Here is a 21,571-nt window from a genome sequence, read left to right as displayed (position 1 = left end):
TAGCTGATGTTGATCGAAATAAATCATTCATTCCTTGATTTTCTATCTATGCTATCCAAAAAACGCATTTGATATCTCATTTGCCTCACGAGCTGCTTGCTGCTTCTTTGCTTCGCGTTGTTCTATATCATTTCATTGTCACATGATCCATCCTTCATAATACAGGGTTGTTGAGCCTACCTCGTATGGATTGAAGCATATCTTTTTCTTGCTGGAGTTGTTCACGGGTTCGAGTTGGTCTTTTCATACCGAGAGCACCATGCACGAGTCGTCTTGCTACCATATCCGTGGTCACGGGTCTCTGAGGTATCGGCTCACCCTTTGTAGCTATCCCGAGAAAAGTCAGCGATATGTACTCGCATAGACACATACACACTCTCTCTAATACTTACATGCTGTGAATTCAACGGCGCCAGTGTAGGGCCTTACCTTGGCCGTTGGGTTATTAATATTATCGATATAAGCACGTTTTGCTAAATACATAGATTAGCTTCATGACGATCATCACCCCATCTTTTGTATACTTTTACCTGTAGCGGCACTGCCAAAAATAATTAACGCTCGAGTGTCATCCATCCATTTAATCTTGAAGCTTCCAGGCATATCCTCGTATATTCGAAACATGTCTTGGATGTGGTATGTCTTGAAAGATGCCGGGAATCCTGAACAATCGAGAATCGTTGTACCGGCTTCAATGGGTGGTAGTGGTGTTGTTGAAGATGAGGATGAGGATGATATTGATTTCTTCACTATGAATGATAGCCCAAGTTATACAATGAACAAATGCATGCATCAACATCAGCTCTTACTTACCCTTCGATTTGCCTGCAGTCGAAGGATGCTCATTGTTATCGTCTTCCTCCTCCAATTCATCATCCAATTGCTCCCAATCCTCTTTTGATTCGAGAGATAAACTTTTCTCCATAGCAGTTGCAAGGTTCTCATCGGTGATTGTGCTTTTGGTGGGTGTAGTAGGAGATCCATTTGACATTGGATGATTCGATACTGACTGCTGGTTACTATGGCTGCTACTGCTCTTGCTATCATCCACTATAGAGTGCTGCTGCTGCTGTTCGTCGTCATTGCTTATACATGGCGACTGCACGGATGAATGTCCAGAGGTAGGACTACTTGATGGGGCTCTGAATCGTCCTCGTCCTCGTCGAACAAGGCCATCGTCTTGTGAAGAGGTGGTGTTGGCGTTGATGGTTGTCGTGCTAATTGAGTCAATGGGTCTCGTAGGTGATGCGCTCTCGGATTGGGTGTTGTTTCTTCGATGGATGGGAACGTAGATTTGGAATGGTTTCCTTCTCGGCAGCGGGTTGTTTTGACTCATGTGGTGGAATATTACCAACAAGGAAAAAAGAAAAGGCGTCAGTAAGTTGTCAGTGCGCTATGTGTGTGGACTGAACACCCAACCAACCCCCCTCCCGATTTTACTACATTGATCACTACAACCCCCATCAACAACACCATGGCTACATTAGTATACTCTCTCTCTATGTTTATTATGAATCATGGTCAAATAAATGGTCAAATGCATCTGGACAATCCTTATCCTTAAGCCATTGTTGCAGCATTCCCAAGTCGTTATGGTTTCCAAAAGCACCATGCAAATCAAATGTAATCTCGGTCATATCCGGAAATTTGCGATGTCGATTCAAGTCGTGTATGGAATCACAATGATGTCGTTCCTGCCATTTGGTACTCATTTTACGATGCGATGCTGGGATGTCAGACCAAGAAACGGTCTTAATGTCATTGATAAAGCGTTGCACGTTCTATGATGTGTATGTATGTGTGTGTGTGTGTGTGTGACAAATAAACACGAATTAGTACAAAAAGATTGACAGCTAGTGGGCACATGATAAATAGTAGGCTCTACCTTGTCAATGCCCTCCATGCATAATGCACCTGGTTTTCCCGGACATAGAAACCCAGTGACTCCATATCCTGGTGCCCAATCAATAATATGTCCTCTCTAAAAAGCAATGTTGATGAGTATAGGCAATGATAACAAAACCAATAAAATGAAACCCACCTTTTCTCTGGTATAAATCATAGGAAACCAAATCCATTCTCTGAGAAATGTCACTGGGCCACTCTCTTTATCATTGCTTTTGGCATTGTTTTGTTGTTCCAAATACGCTTTGACAGCAGCTTGTTCAGCTTCGGATTGAAGAAATTGGATACTATCGAGCACTCGAGTCGGCTGATCATCCGCATCACACTCAAATTCCTGCAATGATCGAGTAAGCGCTTGATGAGCATCACGAGAAAGCCAACTATTATGAGACGACGCCACAGCAATATCAAAATCGGAAGAGAACCGGCAGGTCACTGTAAGCCTCCAGTTTGAGATATCCTCTTGATCCGATGACAAGGGTAAATTGAGTTGCAATCGTATTGATTCTGCTGCTGCTGGCTTGTCATTGTCGCCATCCTCCATCGCCTTCACCAATCGGTTGTACGCATCTTGATCTTGTGGGGTGCAAAAAGAAAACTCATCGTCACCGCAATACATAGACTGTAGCAGCTCTATCGTCGTCGTCGTATCCTCAATACTGGTGGTATCCATCGGTATGTGTTTATTGAAAGAAGCAGATTATCTACATCCCCGCCACTCTTTTCCCCACAGCTATCCTTGTAGATGAAACATTTCAATGTTGTCAATAAATATCGCCTTCAGGAACACCATAATGTGATCAATCTTAGTCATGGAAACTTAATAGCAGCCAATCCAGCTAATGTTGCCATGGCAACTATATACAATTGAACAACCACCCAACATCTTTAAACACACACACACGCTCATTGATCCAACATCACGTGATACATCCCATATTTTATATTTTCTTTTCCATTCATTCTAAACCTAATGTCGCTTCTGCTTCTTGTTCGATGACGTCTTTCCAATCTTGAACTTGTTACCGGTTGATTTTGATGCCCGAGCTCCTTCAAAGACATTAAGCGCCTTGCGATGTCGTGATTTCTTATCACCGGGTGCTTTTGATCCCTTTGTAGCATTCATTGCCTTTGCTCCTTCCTTTTTCCTTAATCTCTTTCCAGCGGCTTCAGCAGTAGCAGCGGCTGCAGTAGTAGGCTTAGGAATCTGGTCCTTGCATCGTTGAATACGCAAAGTGTGGTTGTCGCGAAGAGGCTTGTCGTCCAATGCCAATGCGAGGTCGACTGCTGCTCTACGCTGTAAAACGACCCAAGTAAGTACTCTCCCCAATCATCACGATTTCAATGCACTTACAGTAAATTGTACATAGCCAATTCCCTTGCCGATATTGGTCTTTTTATCACGGATCAAGCGGACATTGTCAATCGCACCACAATCAGCAAAGAACTTCCATAATTCTTCCTCTTCGGCATCAAATGGTAATGAACCAACAAAGACGGATCTCTTTCTATCATGTGGCTATATAGATACGATGATGTCAGTCATTGTCAAACGTTCCCTGGATGCTCGATGGTATCATACCTTTGGATTGGCTGCATTATCAACACGAAGATGCTTCTCCATAAACACTTGTCCATTCATAGCCAAAGCCTTGTCTGCTGATTCCTTGGTCTTGTAAACGATATATGCATTGGTGACGGAGCGATTGTCGTGGAACTTTTTGGCGATGAATGCTGCTTTCCGAGGCAAAGTCTCAGAGAATGCCTAGTAACATACCATTGTAAGTTTTTCCTTTTTCACAAACGTGGCCCTTAGACACTTACTGTAGAACGAAAACGCATGGATTCAATAGCACCATAAGTTGCAAACGCACGTTTGAGAGCTCTTGACTTGGACTACGTATACGATTGCTTGTCAGTGATACATTTACTTTGATGCATGATAGCAATTATACCTTCTCCTCACAGCATGCCACAGGGACATTGCCGATAAAAATGGTTCGCTCGTTCTTTTCCTTTTCATCCACCACCTTGCGTTCTTGTGCATTGCTATCAGCCTTCTTTTCTTCTTCCTCTTCAGGCTTTTCATCAGAAGTCTCGAGCACATCAGCCTTTCTCTAAAGTATTCCAACATAAGTTGATTTGATAGCATGTTGAAGTAGGTTTGAGTGGGTGTACCTTTCTCTTCAAAGGGGGTAAAGACGACAATGCTCTTGCTTTGATCGCTGCTTGCTCTGCTCTTTCGGCCAAGGCCTGCTTTTGCTTTCGCTTGCTCAATTTGCTGATATCCTTCTTCGCTATGAGTGCTGCTGCTGCTGCTGGAGGAGGTGCTGTTGCTTGTTTGGTGGGACCAGCCTGTCATGAAGAAGTGTGTGATAAGTAAACTGTCATTGTGTTGCTCGTGGCATTGAGGGTCTTACACTGCTCTTGAACAGATTGTCAAGGGTGCTGTCGACATTGGTGGTGTCGCCTTTCAAGAGTGCTTTTGTAAGAGACTTTGAGTCATCCATGTTGGCTTTGGCGACCATGATCGGATCTGGATCTATGCAAGCGTTCAGCAAGAGGAGGGAGAGAAAAGATAATTTTGCGCATGGCAGCCAATAAAATCGGAAGCTGGACTTGCCGCTGGTGCTGCTCGAGCAATTTTACCTGCTGATCCCGTGACATCCTTGATTCCATGGCCACAATGCCACGCTTAGAAGCCTCAGAGGACCATTTGCAATGAAATAATTTCATTCTCTCGCACTATCTCCTTATTCTACATACTTGAAGCGATGAAAGCCCAAATTGATACATAGATGTTAAGGACGCTCATGACTCAACGGTATATAAAGATACTAGCAAAGACCATGTGATATACAAAAGAATAGGCATACGTATGACAAAGATTCCACCAGTGAATAAAAAAGACAACAATGAAACATCAATGATGATGAAGCGATGAAGAACCACATGCTATTGATGATTGCCTCAATAATGGATAGGGGGTTGTTTTCCACACCACAAAGTGATCGAATAATGAAATCAATCGTCAATTTAGGATACTAGGTCGAAGGATATGCGTCGTCATGGAAATGACTTGCTGCCTAGAAAGGAGGAGAATGTGATAGCAACCATCTCAGATTGATGAATTTCATTGTCATGCCAACTCTACACGCGTTGTGGCGCCATTAAGGTTACACCGCCATGTGACAGTAACAGAATGAGGCGGAGGAGGCAGCAGCGGCGATCTGCCTCTCTTTTCCCCCCCCGCTGGTTTGTTACTCTACGATTGATGATGAAAGAGAATGGGCAGACTACAAGACAACCAATACAATGCGTTCACGTCAAGAAAAGATCAGCAAAAGACGAATCAGAAACAGCGCGATAAGGACGACTTGACGGTAAATGAGGGCACACCATGGGGGAGCGCTCTCTTTATTGAAAGTGGACTAATCTTGACCATAGGCTAGGTTTTGTCCTCCTTTGGATTCAGCATTAGTGGAAGCCATTTGGAACGATTCACAAAACTATGAGACGTGTTCTGCGATACTTGCCGAGTTGGCAAAGGAAGCGGATCATGCACAACAAGATACCATGGATTCACCCAGTCAAGTGTCCGATTTTACAACAGCAGAAGCAGAAGCAGCAGTAGCAGCAGCAGCAGAAGTACAAGATGCCGGCTTGGATGATAATCTCGAATTCCTCATGACCTGCTTTCCATCATTGAGCGTGAGCACCTTATCCAACACGCTTCATGCACAACATGACGATCTTGAAAAAGCGACCGATATCCTATTGAATGACATTTTTTTGGAAACCGATTCACAAGGATCCGACAGTGGTGCTTCTTTGGAACATGATTTTGATGCTGCCGACAAAAAGAAGAAAAAGAAGAAAAAGCAACCAAAGACGATTTGGAGTACAACGCATAGTTTCCACAACCATCATCAGCAACACAATGATGAAGGAGAGGTGGAGCGTGGTGGTGGTGATCGTCTTGCTACAGTGCCTTTCAATTGTTGGCACCAATATGACGGCAAAGTCAAGAGCATCGCCCAATTCTTCCCCAACATGCCAAAGCCAAAAATCCTTGGATCAGTACAACGATGTCGTGGCAACATCATAGCGTCCGTGCGAGATTTGATGAAGGAACAAGGACCCAATGCACGAAGATCGTTGAGTTTCTCTTCTTTGAAGGAATTGGAAAAGTTGGAAAAGACATTGGCACTCATGTTGGAGGATCGATCGCAAGAAGAGGTCAAACAAATTGCAACGGGTGTCTTGGTGGATACATTGATACAACAACAAGAAGGCACGGGTCGTGAATCAGCATGGACGCATGACAAAATGGTGGATGCAGCGGTGGATTTTGCCTTGAAATATGATCAACAACAACATGATTTGCAAGAGCGTCTCAAACAGCAGGAGATGGCACGTAAAGCAGCAGCAGCGGCAGTAGCAGCTCAAGAGTTACCTGTGGTACCAGAATATTTAAGGATCGACAATGGACAAAGCTATGTGGATGATGATCCGGAAGAGTGCAGAGATATGGCAATGCAATTGATCGTGAATCGCAATCAGTTGTTTATGAAGGCAGCTGAAGCTTATCGCCAAACAAAGAACAAGGGCCCTGGTGAATCTGGAGTTGCATTCTATTATTCAGATGAAGTATGTACATGTGCGTCATGTGATCAACCCTTATTAAGACCATCATGCTTAGGCACGCAAATTGGATAATAGAGCCCGAGAATGGAATATGAGAGCTGCAAGGGCATTGGTCAGGCATGAACGGATAGCTCAAAGCGATGATCATCTTTTGGATCTACATGGTCTCACGGTTGAAGAAGCTCGTGTATTACTCAAGGAAGGTGTCACCCAATGGTGGTCAAGGAGTCAAATGCAAATAGGTAAGACGGCAGTAATAGACAAGGAGCAGGCATGTTTTATTGACATCATGTAATAGGACGACGTGGTATACGGCCTTTAAAGATCATCACTGGTGCAGGAAAGCATTCAGCTTATGGAGAAGCCAAGTTGATGCCTAGTGCTCTTAAGCTATTGAAACAAGAGGGATGGCGGTATGAACTTCCACACCCTGGTTGCATCCTTGTGAAAGGCGTGAACAAGTAGTAGAGTAAATAGTTTTGGATTCTTGTATAATACAATCATCTTTCTTTTTATTCCACCACCAACAAATACAACTATGCCCATCGCTCGCAAAGCAGTCCATTTACAAATCACTAGCAAAATGGTAACGAAGACGTCCATGGACGTGCATTGGCAAACGTGTACTGATGCAATGTAGGCTTTGCGTGTCATTTTACACATTATGGACCAAGACTGGTATGAAGAAGAGCAGCTTTATTCCCATGTGATACAAGCTCTATATGGAACTATTGTGAGGTTTCTTGTCAACGATAAACACGGCTTGTCATTGGCGAAGCGAAGGAAAGAGCTTGAAAACACCAAAAGCCTTGATCAAGGTACTATCATCTTGCACTTGTTTCCAAGGACAATTGATCTCACCGGATACATTATGCATAGCTCGGTTTCGGCTGGTGTATCGTTTTCTCTGGCAAGAGACCCATCGCGCCATGATCCTGCGTGTGAGTACATATTTCCATCATAGCGTGCTTTATAGGATTCCGTTGACTCACCATAGCAACGTTGTAGCAAAACAAAAAGTACAATGCCATCACAGTGTATCCATTCGAACTTGCAGTAGTTGTTGACAAGCCCAATACCCAGAAGAATCTAGAATCATACTTTGTTACCTACGCCAAGTAAATGAAATGGTTTTCTCTTTATGCATCATAAGCGACGTTGGATCCCCAAAATGGTTTATCGATCGATAATTGCAAAATTGACTTGAGGAGGCTTCTCCTGGTTGTTGTGAGATATAGACAAAATGTGTACCACCTTAGTAGGAAAGACCCATCCGATCATAGCAACGTCTTTGTCTATAAACAGCTATTACCAAAACTTTTCAGGAAATGAGTAAGCGTTCTCAAAAGAGCCATGCACGACATGCAGCTTGACTAGGATGTCTTGTTTACTTCACTATCAGTGATCACGCTCATGCAAAATGGGTTTGGTGGATGTCTATACAAGTGCGTTAGCTTGTTTGCAAAGGATCCATTGTTGATTTGAATGGTTGTACAAGGGCCTTTTTTTTATTCAGCATGTTTTTGAACACAAGGGCACTACATTCAGGGAATGGCTAAGCTGATATAAGCTTTTTTTCACCGTGGTGTGAATGTATACATATACAGCAAGAGGTTCCAGACCGGATCCCAAATGCAGAAGGTTGCTAAAATAACGTGTCATGGGTACATTACTATCCTTGATAATCATGATTTCATTTCCTTTAACACATGAATGATGTCATCCAAGAAGGGCATCTTCTCCTCACTACATTGCTTCCAATCCGTGGCAATGTGGAAGATGTTGCCAAGCAACATAACATGCATACTACTAGTAGCATTTAAAAAAGGATATAGATCAAGCCAAAGGGCCCCAAGGGCAAAAAGCTACCAGAGTGCGCGTGATGCTTGGCGGTATATCATGTATCACAAAATGTTGCATTGTTGATCGATTAAGCCTTTGTGTGTGTGTGCTTCTGCTTCTTGGTATTGTTGCAGAAATCACGTACTCACCTTTATCCTTATATGTATGTTGTACTTGTCCCTTCTATATATATACAAGTTGCCTATGTCAAATTATCAACTTGTTGCCCGCATGATGATGAATCCGCCTGCTATAAAGCAGCGTGTAGAGAGAATGATATTTTTTCAAGATATGTACGCATGCGGAGATATGGAGATAAAACTAAATGAAGACGAGAGGGGGATATAACGCGGAAGAAAGGGAAAAAATGATGGCTGTCGTGGAAAAAAGAGGATGTAGAGGTGGTATAATAATATTCAAAGTGGGGGGAAAGGGAAGTTTTTTGGTATGAATAAAGAGAAAAGAAACGATACGATCATACGGACATTGCCATATTATCGCGATGAATGATGCAATCAGCGTCCTTGTAACCGAGGTCATCAGTGATGTTGCTTTCGTTGGCGTGCATGATTCGACCAATCTCCGCTGATGAGTAGTTGACAATGCCCTTGGCGAGTGTAACGAATTCTGGGGTGCCTTGTTCTGATGGCTGTTGTACGACTAAGCGGACAGCTTGATGTTCAACAAAGTTGCCTTCCACCTTGACAATCGAATGGGCAAACAAGGCATCACCGCTGTTGTTGGCTATGGATTCAGCAACATCGGATTCGACCACAATGGTACCCGCTGTATGAAGGCCATGCAAAATCCACCATTTGCGATCCATCAAAGGTTTGGATTTGGAAAGGAAACGGGTGTGTGGAGGCTTTTTGTTGTTAGAGTCTTCAATGATGGGTAGGATGTTTTCGGGTGTGGATCCTCGTGCAATCACAGTGGTAACGCCGGCAGCGGTAGCAAGATCAGCAGCCACAAGCTTGGTAACCATGCCACCCGTACCAAGTGATGAACCCGGTGAGGTCACCGTAACTTGCTCTCGAAGGCGATCAATGTCATCACATACAAGAATAGGCTTGGCATTTGGATTTGAACGTGGGTTGTCGGTGTATAAGCAATCAACATCAGTCATCAAAAAGAGGTAGTCGGCTTTGACCATGCCGGCTGTGATGGCAGAAAGGGTATCATTGTCACCAAATTTAATTTCCTAAAAGACGTGTATGTGTGAGAATGAGTGTTGTTGTTGCTGTTATTGATGCAACTTACCGAAACGGAGATGGTGTCATTTTCATTTACAATGGGCACAACACCCATATCAAGGAGCTGTTCTAGACAATTGACCGCGTTGAGATATTGCGACCGCTAGATAATGAAAATGGATAAGTAAAAGAGCCATCATAATAAGAGGAGGATCAAGGTACACTTACGTCTGCCAAATCATTTCGTGTAAGCAAGATTTGGGCCACAGGCTGATTGAATTGGCCAAAGAGATCATCGTACATGCTCATCAAACGTCCTTGACCAACAGCGGCAATAGCCTAATAAGAAAAGATGATGGGTTAGATAAATACATCATTAAGGCATACGCTTGTGATATGACCAACTCACATGCTTTACCTGTATGGCTGCTAGGTTCTGTGGTTTCTCGGCAAGGTTTAGCCTCCGAAGACCTGTGCCAACAGCAGCACTGGTGACAAGAACAACTCGGTGGCCCTTGCGCTTGAGGTCGAGAATGGTCTCAACGATTCTTGAAAGATTGCCAAGCAAAGGATAATGTGTTTTTTCATCACAGATGGACGAGGTGCCAACCTTGATGACCAATGTTAAGGAGGATTTTGTAGGGCGATGTGTATTTTGAACGTTGCGATAGACGACCATGATGATAAGAGTAAGAGAGAGAAAGAATTGATGAGATAATAAAAAAATGATACGCCGATGACAAGAGGGGCTATATATATATATTATCAAGACCCAGTGAAATGATGATGATGCTGATGATGATGATGATGAATGATGGGCAATGCGGAGTTTTCTCATACGTTCACTCTTTCAGGTTCATGATCTAGGGTACCATATCCATACGACGACGTAGTAACAACATCTGCATATAGGGCGCCAATTAAGAAGGGAAACAACAGAAAGATACAAGGCAGGCCCCACGTCAATGTATATCCTAATATGGATTAGGCCCGCTTTTCTGTACCTTTGGAAAGTAACGTCCAAGACGATCAGCCAATGGAACCAATGATGCTGATACGTTTTCGGTTGATGCGATAAGGTCATGTATCTCTTCGTGCAGTTGCTCCAATAAGCCAACAATCAATCCTTTGCCGGGCAGCTGATCGCTCTCCTTGGATGACCAACGTTGATCAATTTGACGCAGCTATGAAAGTACACGATGACTTGGTTAGAAAGATCATGCTATTCGATGTACCCAGTGATCCAAGATCCAAGTACCTTATCCTGGAACGGTAAAATGTCATTGGCTGTAAATCCTGCAGGCCTTGCGGCGACTATGCCCAAATCTCGCCTTAACGTTGTAAGCTCCTTGTGTATGGATTCGCTAAAGAAGCCCATTGTCAGCTATTGGATTTATCTATAGCTATCCCCACAGGTACTTACAGCTCCGGAGATACGTCGCGAGTCAATTCGAGAAGGATATCCAATTCGTGCTCCATAGAAACCATGAGTAACCATAACAACAATGAAATGAGTCATGTAACAACTTACTGCATCGGGCCAATTTCTTCTTGAGTAGATCAAGGAATGATGATGCGATCTCACCATTCTCGTCTGCATAAATGATATTTTCCACATCGGCAAGTCGTGCTTCAATCTCCACGAGGATCGAGTCTGTGTAGATACCCATTTGTGCCAGCTGACCTAAATAGCGCTACATGTACAAGAATATTATACTCAGCTTGTGCAAAAAGATAGCTGATCCATCCAGGTGATAGATAACTTACCTCGGCAGTTACCAAATGGACATAGACGGCAGGACCTGTCAAGTAAAATCAGTATCCAATTACGACACCCATTACTCATATCACACTTACTTTGCCTATTACGCCCAAGACTCATGTAAAAGAGCGAAAGCAGCGACATGACATCGTCCAATACGTCATTGAGTCGATTGCGAAGAGTCGGATCCCAAACATCACCCGATCGAATAGCAGCTAGCGTCTCCACTTGCTTTTCGGTTTCTTGGTAGAGCTCAAGGATTGTTTCACTTTTTGGGCTGGCATCTCTGTCTTTCTTCAATGCCGAGAGCTTGTGACGGATAGTGATAAGACTCTCGAGAACAGGGATTTCTAGTCGAATGCTGAATGAGTCAAAAGTTACGATCGTATTGAAGTGGTTGGGTGCGCACCTTGTGTTGGAATGGGTACTACAGTCATCAAAAGTCGGTGTTCGGGAGAAAGAGGAACAACCAACAAGGAGAACAAAACGGAAGGGTTAATGCGGACGTCCGAATTGCAATAGCTTCTGTTCCTGCATGCTTGGGGAGATAGCTTAGTTTTCTAATGTTATACAAAACGATAAAAGACATTATGCATTCATCAATAATATGAACCGCTTGTAGCCTATTGATATACCATGTATTATTAGAGGACTCATCATAAGCCGTGCTACATTAACAATGGCAAAGTCATTGTCTCGGGAACAATCAGCCAATGGAGTTGGGTTATTAAAGATACATGATTTGCAACGGTAGCATCATTGTGTTGTTGGGGGATGATGTTGCCATGGAATTAAATCGCTTTGGTCGTCTGTGCAACCAATGCATTGCTACAGCGGACCATGTTTTTCCACTGGTTGGCATAAAGTGCTCAAATGAGCGTCGTCAACAATAGCAATTGCTATGTTCGGATCCTCCGTTTACATAATGCTGAGTACACATTTTCCAAAAGCATCGATGATGACAGGTATCATAGAGATCACAACGTCGCCGTGAGGCGGGATAAGGTTATGAAGAATAAAGTTGCAGCTTAAAACACATGCTTCCCAACAACGTCGATGTATATTCTAACCACGTTGTGGATCGGCAATTACTCCTTTATAAGACCCCTACTACCCAGCATCAGTGACGACGCATTACGCTATGTACTTGTACCGTAAAGGCAACGGCATTTAAACTCTCGATCGCAGTACATACTCGGCTGCCCTTTTAAAATAAAGACGATCCTTACCATAGAGAGTATTTAGCTGCTCAAACAATGAGCGAGATTTTACTCCTATCCACAATACATGAAAGATCTAACTCAATGTGATCGATCCACCAATAGTAAACCTTCATAAATCATTGAATGAGATCATTCAATGTGATGTTGATCCTTTGCTACGCCTGAGGGATACGTCCACAACCATCTGGATTTTCCTTTGGCTGCTTACATTTCCATCATTGCAGACTCCTCTCATCTTCATCATAGGTGCAAAGATGGAATTGAATGTACGAGCAAAGATGACATCAAGTAAGTGATGATGCAAACAAGTATCCATTATCCCCAATAGCCCACGTGTAATCAGCATTACATAGTTGTAAGAATAGCAAGTTGTTATAGAGGAAAAATGAATGTATTATTATTATTATCAGCCCCGTTGATGTATTGTATTGACCATATTATGCTTAATGTGTAAAGGACAGGGAAAGGAAATATGAAGAATGGTGATGTGAGTTGTCTACTAGTAGATGTTGCAGCATGAAAAAAGTGATGATGAAAGGTGAAGATGCACGCATCTTCAAATGCATATAGAGTAATTTTGACCAAGGAAAGAGTGTCGAGTAACCGGTAATCGGAGGAATGAGAGATGCGTTATGAACGTCATGGGTATATACAAGAAGAATTAAATAGGATTGGAGAGAGAGAGTAATATAGGCCATCATTGTCGAGATTGCCAAAAGCTCAAAGGTAGTATTGGGTAGATTCAAACATCCATGTCGAAGCCAGTTCTGGCATTGTTTGTTGTTGCTGCTGCAAAGGGATTGGTTGCTGTTGCTTTTGTTGAAATTGCTCAAGCATCAACGTTTGTTGCTGGAACATTTGCTGTTGTTGAGATTGAAGCATAGCAATACGTTGTTGGGCAGGCAAGAGTGAATGTGCCGAAGGAGGTGTAGTGGGTGAGCTCAATGTTGTATTGGAAGGGCTACTGCCGGCAGAAAGGTCATCTTCCATGGGGAGCATGGGCTGTTGTTGTGGGATGCTATCCACTGCAAACAAGTCCAAAGCAGAAAATTGATTATCCCAAATAGGCTGTTCTTGCTGAATGGGCCAACATCCCAATGCAGGATCAAACCAGTCAAAAGCACTAGGCTGCTGAAAGGTTTGCTCACATTGTTGCTGTTGCTGTTGCTCCATTTGCTGTGCGAGCTGCTGTTGTTGGGCACGAGGTTGGCGTTTTTTGTAAGGTCCACGCTTAACACCCTTGCGACGTTCCTTGCGAGGTGAATCAACACATGTAGCTGTCAATCCAAGTTTGATACAGCGTTGGCAAGCACGTCCATCATCACACTTTTTGCATGCTTTTTGGCAATTAACTATTTAAGAAAGTGGTTAGAAATCTTGTTGCCTATAACTTTTTCCGCTAGGCGGGAAACTTACTGCATGCATTCTTCACTTGTTTACGTTTGGGTTTCTTTGCCATGTCTTTCTTTTGGGTAGGAGCTTGTTGAGATTGAACGACTGGAGGGTTGATAATTGGATAAATCATGGCGGATGATGATGACAGATCGGAGGAAGCTGAGAAGGAAGGATAGTGCACAGACGGCGGTGCAGAAGTAGTAGTGGTGGGTGCATACATGCTCCAATCGTATGAAAGAGAGAAATCCATATTAAAGATGTGAAGTTTACAAGGTAAAGAAGATGATTTGGGGTAATGAGTAGGATGATGGTGACCACAAATTCACGCTTTATATAGATGCAGTAGGATCGAGGTAAGGAATTATCGACAATGATATACAGCACAGACCTGATTGGACCAGCCTATCATATTCAGCAACACGGTGTACAGCTAAACTCTAAACAACCCCTAAAGAGAACGGCAGGACGCGTTGAGTTTCATTCCGTCACTCCTTGCATGTACCACGTCAACAGATTATTTGTCCAGATCGTTCTATGGGGGGTGGGGGCGTGCCTACTCGTTGGATAAATGTTCATGCATACACGTAGTACAGCTTGTCATCGTGCAGGTACATGCGTATAAGATAAACTTGTATAGCTTCCAGAACATGATCTCTTCTCACTCATTGGTAACCGACTTTCTTGGTTTCATCACCGAAGACATAGCTTTTGTATGACATGTAGTATCACAGTGATCATCACAACTACGCGGTCTCTAAATCACCTAGCAGAAAAGGTGTTCTTCCCCTTTCTCCTTCACCCTTTCAAGAAAGTGCACGCTCCTTTGTGACATGATGTGCCCTTTTTTACCTTGCATACCGAAGGCTTCTTTGCCACGTTTTCCCATCTGCTCAAAACTTTCTTCTCACGTATCGTGTTACCCCTTTTCATAGCCTATTTGACACGTCCAGATATCTCTTCAATGAGTACACACTTGTATGCATGATCACTGCCAAATTATTATTTTGCTTTCATCTCTACGCATACTCCTAATGGAACATTTTCGATCGATATGAGAGTGAATGGGTCAAATGTTGTTGTTGCTACTATCAAGCTGTAAAACAAAGCTACGTTGTTGGGATCAAGTAATCATACCATCATGCGCGTTGTTTATCATTGACCATAGTTGGAATCTTGATTTGCGTGATCCACGAAAAACGATACGTGCTAACAGACCAAATTGTGTTGATTGCAACCTTTTTCGTTGCCAGTACCTTGTTGCGTTTGTTTGCGTAAGCATGACATAAATGGGTAGAATGAGTGAGATGATGCCTATGTATTGTGAGAGCCTCCTTATTCCAATGACGCAAATGCATTCCTGTTGTTATGTGGGACTGGCTTCCAGAAGTAGCCACTCCCTCATCGTTGTCTCTAAAATTGTCTTTGATCCCCTTTCTGGATCTCCTGTTGTGCCCTCCTTCACCCCACGTATGATGTAATGGGTATCCCAATAAGGCAACTACCTCCAAATGGCTCTTCCTTATGTGCACCTGCGTATTGCGTTTGTGAGTTTGTGATACACTCTATGCATCTGCTCCTCGCGGCGGGAAACAAAAAAGACAAATATCATTGTTCCTTTTGAACAATGCGCTCTATTTCACCTCCCCTTTTTCCATGATTCGGTAAAAGTGCACCGCGAGTGCTTCGATTGGTCCGTGCAATCATTTTCATCATGACTGTAGTACAAATCTATCCCTTCACAGCCTATTAAGCACATGATAAAGATACGAGCAGCAATATTGATCATCCGAAAAGCATGCAAATCGGTGTGGTCCTAAATGTATCCTTTGGATCGACATATGCATATACATAATGATGTCATCCACCTGACACGATCAATTCCAACGCCCTTTTCCACGTGGCATTTCGTAACGGTTATACAAATCTCTTTTTCAGAAGCTGGCAAAGCTCATTGTTGCTGTATCATAGGAGCGTGTCGTATCGAGGTGATGCTCTCATTAGCAGGTTGTGGAGATACATGGGTGTGATGTAATTTAGAATGAGATGCTTACGTAGGATGTTACAAGCAGTCGAAGATGACACCATGAAATGAGTTGCTTTCTTTCGCACATTCGCCCGAAAATATTAAGGAGGATCTGTGTTATGTATATACGAATTGCGTATTTGCCTGAAGAAGGGTTAAAGCTTGTTTGTGTTACTACATGCTTAATCCCATATGTGGATTGCTTTGACATAGACATGGTTTATCAAGCCCTACTACTTTGAAGAAGCAATACTAGTGCGCAGCATACGATATGGATCATCCAAACATTTTTCTATGGACGATTATTCTCCCTTGAGCTCGTGGTGATACGAGTCAATCTCCTGTGCTTATTTACTCAACGGATCTCCTCATCCCCGTATCTCTCCGAAAATACTGTAGTATGATGTATAGTGCACTACATGCACGTATCACTTGCATGAAATTCGTCATCCCAATGTTCTTAACTGCAGATCAATGAGCTGAGACCAAAAGTATGATTGTATTGTACGCATGTGTGTGTGTGCGTGTGCGTTTTATTTTGCTCCTGAATCAATCTTTGTTCCGTAAATGTTGCTGCATCAAGAACTTTCGATCACTGTTATGTATAACAAATGGGAATCATGAATACGTACACTTTTTGTTAAATGGAGGATTTACGCAATGTCGTTGCATATCACTATTAGACACGAAAAATACTGAATGAAGAAAAGGGGAGGGGGAGATATATGAGAGTTAGGGAATTCTATGTAGAAGCAGCAGATGTGGATTGTTCGTCTAGATTGTGCAGCCGTTTGCCGACCAAGTAGGTTGCATCCCGGACTTCATCAAGCCATAACCTGGCAAATCGAGATCCCAATAATACGATGCCGCACAAGATTGCAAAACAAAAGACCACAGGATATGCACAACGGAACAAGGCGACTTGCATGGGAGGGTCCGTAATACCTAGCATGTGCACAGTACCCAATGCCAGCAATCCAGGTACCAGAATAAAGCCAATGACACCCATAATCGAAGGTCCAATTAATGATCGTGTCACAAGTGCCGTATCAGCTCGCATGATGTTGTTGCCCAAGGTGTCGTTTAGGAATCGTTGTAATGGGTTGGCAGGCAAGATTTGTGCAATTCCATAGATGATAGAAAGATAAACTATGCCGAGAGACCAATCCTTTGAAACATGCTGTTAATTTTTTATACACCCCATCAAATCAAGCCATGAATAAACTTACTTCTGAGATATGAATAACCAAAGCATCCGTCGACTTTGAATACCGGATAGGCATGAAAATGTACATGTCAACCGCAACACCCAATAGCAAAGGAAGCGCCACGCCAAAGACCACACCAAAGTATGTCGCCTTCAATACCTTTTATCGAAACATGTGAGTAAAAGCAAAATCAAAACACGTGTTAGGACACCTACTGTTCCAGCCTTCTGTTTAAGGTAAGCACGTGACATCGCAGCCGATAACGAACCATTGCTGTGAGAGAAAGCTTCATACTTTTGGCTGATCCAATTGATTGTCATACTGAGGAAGACCATAATGTATGCACCAACAATGAACGAGTAAAAGTCATGAGCGGGCTTTTCGGATGCGAGGTACACATCAAAGACATGTCGACCCAATAAGATTGGGAGCACTGTAACCATACATGCCAAAGCCGAACCTGCAAGCCAAGTCGACAATGCAAATGCCAAAAACCGTAAGCGGAAATGAGGTGGAATATACACAATCATGGTGTTGTTCTCGACATCACCCGATTCAGAAGCTGCGGGATGACCCAAACGTCTCTCATTTTCATCCAATGGCTCCAAAGTGACTGGATCAACAGGAACGACCATACGTCGATTATCAAGCACCGGCACACTATCATGCTTAGGGACACGTGCAAGGTTGCCATCACGCTTGAATACCACTGGTGCATCTTGATCTTCCTCAATAGCAACATCAGCGAATACATCCGATGGCACAGTTGCCTTTTGTCGTGTGATCCATGCTTTGAAAGTGCGTCGTACGTGGGTGCCTTCTTCATCGGGATAGCGTAGATTGAACATGAATGATGATAATCGTAATTGGCGGGAGGCTGCTAGACACCAATCTGTGAAGGCCTTCTTTGATAATTCGCGTGGCTTAATGTAGGAAACCAAGGGAGGCACCAAGAATTGAACGGCAAGAAGATCAAGAGCCACCGTTGACAAAGGAGTACTATACACATCAATCATTAATCTCTCTATGTCACGAATAGCATGAAGAAGCATTTACTTACTCAAAGGACCAACGAAGAGGATATAAGCCAGAGTATTGGCTGACCACAAACGTGACTGATCCAATACCAGCAACGATCAATACGCAATACATCAAAGCACTGGCACCGATCTTGCGAATCAAAGTCAAAACAGAGCGCTCAACCATTTCTTGTACGGGATTGAATTGTGGATCATTGGGGTCACGAATAAACCACATAACACCAGGTCGCACGACTTCTCGTACCAAGGTAATGAATACTGCAAAATGGAACATGAAACCGGTGCCGATAAACCAATGCAAGAACGTGCTCGAATAAGGATTCTCCATAAAGAAATCCCAACGATTTGCTGGTGTTGCATCTTCAAATAAGGGTAGCGCTGCCATGTCAATCAAGATGCCGCATACTGTTGGGAAGAGTACAAGCTCCAATACGATGAAAAAGAACACTTTCAAGAACACGCCTTGTTGTCGAATCATATCATTGACGCTGTTGCCGGCATCGTTATGTGTAATTCGTCCACTGCGAGCGAGATACCAGGATCCCACAAAGATAAGAACCAAATAACCCATCATAATGCAAATGCTGCGATCTAATCCGGATTGTCCAAGTGCAAAGCGATGCCATCGATCCAATACGACTGAAGCAATCATTTCAACCTTGTCTTGCATTGCAACAACGTGCATACCCCATGACACAGTGCCATTGGTCGCTGCTGAAGTAACGGTGTTTGTGGTAGCTGATGATAATGTCGATGTCGAATCCGATTGAATTGCATTGAATAACGATGATACGTGGGCGTCCAATGTTTGCAAAGCGAGATAGATTTTCTCTGGAAGTAATTGGCTGATCCATGATGCTTTCGATCGAGCGTATGGCATAGCGTAATCCAACACAAAGTCGACAACGTGATCAGTGACGAAGCGAAGAATCGAGATAGGCGTATGAATGAAACTAATCGGTCGAATCTATATATACACACACACACGTATCCATTAGCAACGAGGATCATGCCATAGATAGCTGATTGAACTTACAAGAATCACCAAACGTCCAATGACATATGGAATCCAAATGGCTATACCGAGACAAAGGCTGATCATCAATGACATCAAGACCGAGTTTTGTACTAGCATCCACATGCTACCACGCATGCCAATCGCTTCCAATACACCATCGATATCCTCTCGTAAATCAAATGGCTCATCATCATCCATATCGGCGTCATTGTTATCGTTGTCATTGTTCCATTGATCATGTACAGGGGGTGGTGCTGGTGCTGGTGCTGGTGCAATTGCTGGTACTGGTGCTACTGGTGGTGCACGAGCTGGTGCAATATTTTGCCATCTTGGTATTTGATTGACATTGTCATCATTGTTTTGTTGATTGTGTTCTTCCAAAGGTCGCATAGCTGATGAGGAACCTCCTGCTGCTGCTGCTGCTCCTTCCTCAAATTCAGGTGCACGCCATCGTACATTGGATGAGGATGCATCATGTCGTTCATGTTCTTCTCTCCAACTTGCACGTAGAGGTTGACGGCTGCTGTTTACAAATTCATCATCATCCTCATCGTCATGGCTGTCATGCTCGTCATCCATATGATGGTGAACATGCCAATCATCATCGTACGTTGGTTCTGTATCATCACTTCCACTGCCGTATGAATGTTGATCATTGTCATCATGAACGCGTTCAGCCATGTTGCGAATCATTTGTCGAAAATGTTCCTGGTCGTCTTGGTCATAAGGAGGTGTGCCGTTTCGCATAGCAAAGATGGCCTCGCGTGCAGGTTCGCCTTGAATAACAGGTTGATCGACTGCTATTGGCTCTTCATCCACAATCTCCATTCCAGTATCAGTGGGCGTGTGCTGAATGACCCATTCTCGAAAGAGGTAAGCTGCCACAAATACGATAATGACGAACGCAGTAATGATTTGTCCTTCAAAGCATTCGCTAAGAAACCAGCTATACCATCGGATTAGTCATCCTATCCATTACACATACCCAATAAACCTTCTCCTCACTCACTTGATGTCATATCCAAATATGCCACTTTTTGAATCGTTTGTTGAAGATGCGGTGTTGTTGTTGTTGTTGTTGTTGTATGCTTCGATGGTTTGATTGCGATATTGAGCGAGTCTTTCTGCAAATCCAATGCTTTCGCCTGTCCAGAAATAGAATCGCCAGATGTACAATGTGAGGAATGGTAAGATAACAAGCCATACGGTTGCGACGAGTGCTGCTCTAAAGCATGTCCATAGTAATGCACCGGACCTCCGTACACATTGTCGTAATACTACTTTGATCGGGATACGGTCGGGCATGTCGTCTCGATATATCGGCGTAAAGATGAATGGATACTCGCATAGCTCACAATATCTACAACGAAGGCATAAGCATATCAACTACATAGGATCATCATCATCATCATCATCATTCCCGGTTTCACAGATCCTTACTGTTTTTTGCTGTGTGATAACCATTCTAAGAGACTATAAATATATCCCAAGTTGAGTATGTGTATACATCCTTCAAAAGTGTATCATAACTTACCAGTCTTGATGTACAAATCGTATGCTACCAGAGCATTTGCAAGGGTGGAATAGCGGGTGATCAGGTGTCGATTCACATCTGCACACTCTGCAGATCTCTGTTGGAAGTCAATAAATGGAATTGGATCGGACGACAAGTGTTAGCCAACATTCATAAGGTTTTACGGTTGAAGGTCAATGGAACAAGGGATGCTTACCTTGGTCGTCCTCCATCGTTCATCAGTCGAGAAGAAGGGGTTCTGTAAGTCCAATCGAGAGCAGAGCTGAAAGTCACGCGCTGTTTGAAAGCAGCTGTGAAGTTCAAATAAGGTGAGGACAGCGCTTTACAGAGATCATTCTTGTGACACCACCCCATTCATATTGCTCTTACCCATTTACGCATACGTTATCCATTCAATGATGATGCATATAGCCTCCTTATTAGTATACACACCATACATATCCATGATAGGCGACATGAGCACATGCACCATTACGACAAACTCATAATGCATATTTCTTTAGTCTTTCGAGAAAGAATGTAGTAGTTTGGGTTATAGTAGTTGCTATGTAATTGAATAAAGGCGATGATTCAGACGCTGCTAATATCCGGGGTTCTTTGCAAATGGAAGCATCTTAAGGAGCAACATACCATGCAGCTGAACCTTTTCCTTTGTGAAATAGTAACGCTGAAGCCAAAAGAGCATTATGGATAGACTCTACAAGGATGCATGGATTATGTTCACTTCAACAAAGGTATCATTCAAATCATTATTGCTACAAGTTTATTTATGACCATAAAG

At 43.2% G+C, this 21,571-nt stretch overlaps 9 protein-coding genes across 9 annotated transcripts; 2 read left to right on the top strand and 7 right to left on the bottom strand.

The window, feature by feature from the left end:
* Positions 1-51: 51 nt before the first annotated feature.
* O0I10_004822 (uncharacterized protein) lies at positions 52-1,336 on the bottom strand (the record flags this gene model as incomplete). The annotated part of the gene is made up of 5 exons (XM_058484871.1): positions 52-122; positions 181-327; positions 393-473; positions 531-749; positions 814-1,336. The coding sequence occupies 5 exons, from the start codon at positions 1,334-1,336 to the stop codon at positions 52-54; spliced, it is 1,041 nt and encodes a 346-aa protein (XP_058344370.1).
* Positions 1,337-1,508: 172 nt separating this feature from the next.
* Positions 1,509-2,578, bottom strand: O0I10_004821 (uncharacterized protein; the record flags this gene model as incomplete). Its single annotated transcript, XM_058484870.1, has 3 exons — positions 1,509-1,781; positions 1,886-1,981; positions 2,042-2,578. The coding sequence occupies 3 exons, from the start codon at positions 2,576-2,578 to the stop codon at positions 1,509-1,511; spliced, it is 906 nt and encodes a 301-aa protein (XP_058344369.1).
* Positions 2,579-2,875: 297 nt separating this feature from the next.
* On the bottom strand, positions 2,876-4,433 carry O0I10_004820 (uncharacterized protein; the record flags this gene model as incomplete). Its single annotated transcript, XM_058484869.1, has 7 exons — positions 2,876-3,202; positions 3,260-3,424; positions 3,488-3,670; positions 3,730-3,801; positions 3,861-4,022; positions 4,084-4,260; positions 4,326-4,433. 7 exons carry the CDS (start codon positions 4,431-4,433, stop codon positions 2,876-2,878), a joined length of 1,194 nt encoding a protein of 397 aa, XP_058344368.1.
* A 759-nt stretch (positions 4,434-5,192) lies between these two features.
* Positions 5,193-7,017, top strand: O0I10_004819 (uncharacterized protein; the record flags this gene model as incomplete). Its single annotated transcript, XM_058484868.1, has 4 exons — positions 5,193-5,288; positions 5,353-6,555; positions 6,608-6,794; positions 6,851-7,017. 4 exons carry the CDS (start codon positions 5,193-5,195, stop codon positions 7,015-7,017), a joined length of 1,653 nt encoding a protein of 550 aa, XP_058344367.1.
* Positions 7,018-7,090: 73 nt separating this feature from the next.
* On the top strand, positions 7,091-7,674 carry O0I10_004818 (uncharacterized protein; the record flags this gene model as incomplete). The annotated part of the gene is made up of 4 exons (XM_058484867.1): positions 7,091-7,138; positions 7,193-7,370; positions 7,432-7,493; positions 7,561-7,674. The coding sequence occupies 4 exons, from the start codon at positions 7,091-7,093 to the stop codon at positions 7,672-7,674; spliced, it is 402 nt and encodes a 133-aa protein (XP_058344366.1).
* A 1,195-nt stretch (positions 7,675-8,869) lies between these two features.
* Positions 8,870-10,266, bottom strand: O0I10_004817 (glutamate 5-kinase; the record flags this gene model as incomplete). Its single annotated transcript, XM_058484866.1, has 4 exons — positions 8,870-9,595; positions 9,655-9,750; positions 9,816-9,926; positions 9,997-10,266. The coding sequence occupies 4 exons, from the start codon at positions 10,264-10,266 to the stop codon at positions 8,870-8,872; spliced, it is 1,203 nt and encodes a 400-aa protein (XP_058344365.1).
* A 295-nt stretch (positions 10,267-10,561) lies between these two features.
* On the bottom strand, positions 10,562-11,786 carry O0I10_004816 (uncharacterized protein; the record flags this gene model as incomplete). Its single annotated transcript, XM_058484865.1, has 7 exons — positions 10,562-10,771; positions 10,846-10,971; positions 11,011-11,060; positions 11,119-11,281; positions 11,355-11,389; positions 11,445-11,699; positions 11,759-11,786. The coding sequence occupies 7 exons, from the start codon at positions 11,784-11,786 to the stop codon at positions 10,562-10,564; spliced, it is 867 nt and encodes a 288-aa protein (XP_058344364.1).
* A 1,506-nt stretch (positions 11,787-13,292) lies between these two features.
* O0I10_004815 (uncharacterized protein) lies at positions 13,293-14,217 on the bottom strand (the record flags this gene model as incomplete). The annotated part of the gene is made up of 2 exons (XM_058484864.1): positions 13,293-13,924; positions 13,989-14,217. The coding sequence occupies 2 exons, from the start codon at positions 14,215-14,217 to the stop codon at positions 13,293-13,295; spliced, it is 861 nt and encodes a 286-aa protein (XP_058344363.1).
* A 2,515-nt stretch (positions 14,218-16,732) lies between these two features.
* O0I10_004814 (uncharacterized protein) lies at positions 16,733-21,009 on the bottom strand (the record flags this gene model as incomplete). Its single annotated transcript, XM_058484863.1, has 9 exons — positions 16,733-17,158; positions 17,220-17,357; positions 17,414-18,197; positions 18,259-19,205; positions 19,275-20,190; positions 20,266-20,616; positions 20,697-20,729; positions 20,791-20,877; positions 20,987-21,009. The coding sequence occupies 9 exons, from the start codon at positions 21,007-21,009 to the stop codon at positions 16,733-16,735; spliced, it is 3,705 nt and encodes a 1,234-aa protein (XP_058344362.1).
* Positions 21,010-21,571: the final 562 nt, after the last annotated feature.

Source organism: Lichtheimia ornata, assembly GCF_029851405.1.
Source record: "Lichtheimia ornata isolate CBS 291.66 chromosome Unknown scaffold00018, whole genome shotgun sequence".
NCBI classification, from domain to species: Eukaryota; Fungi; Mucoromycota; class Mucoromycetes; order Mucorales; family Lichtheimiaceae; genus Lichtheimia; species Lichtheimia ornata.
This window is presented reverse-complemented; position numbering and strand designations above follow the sequence as displayed.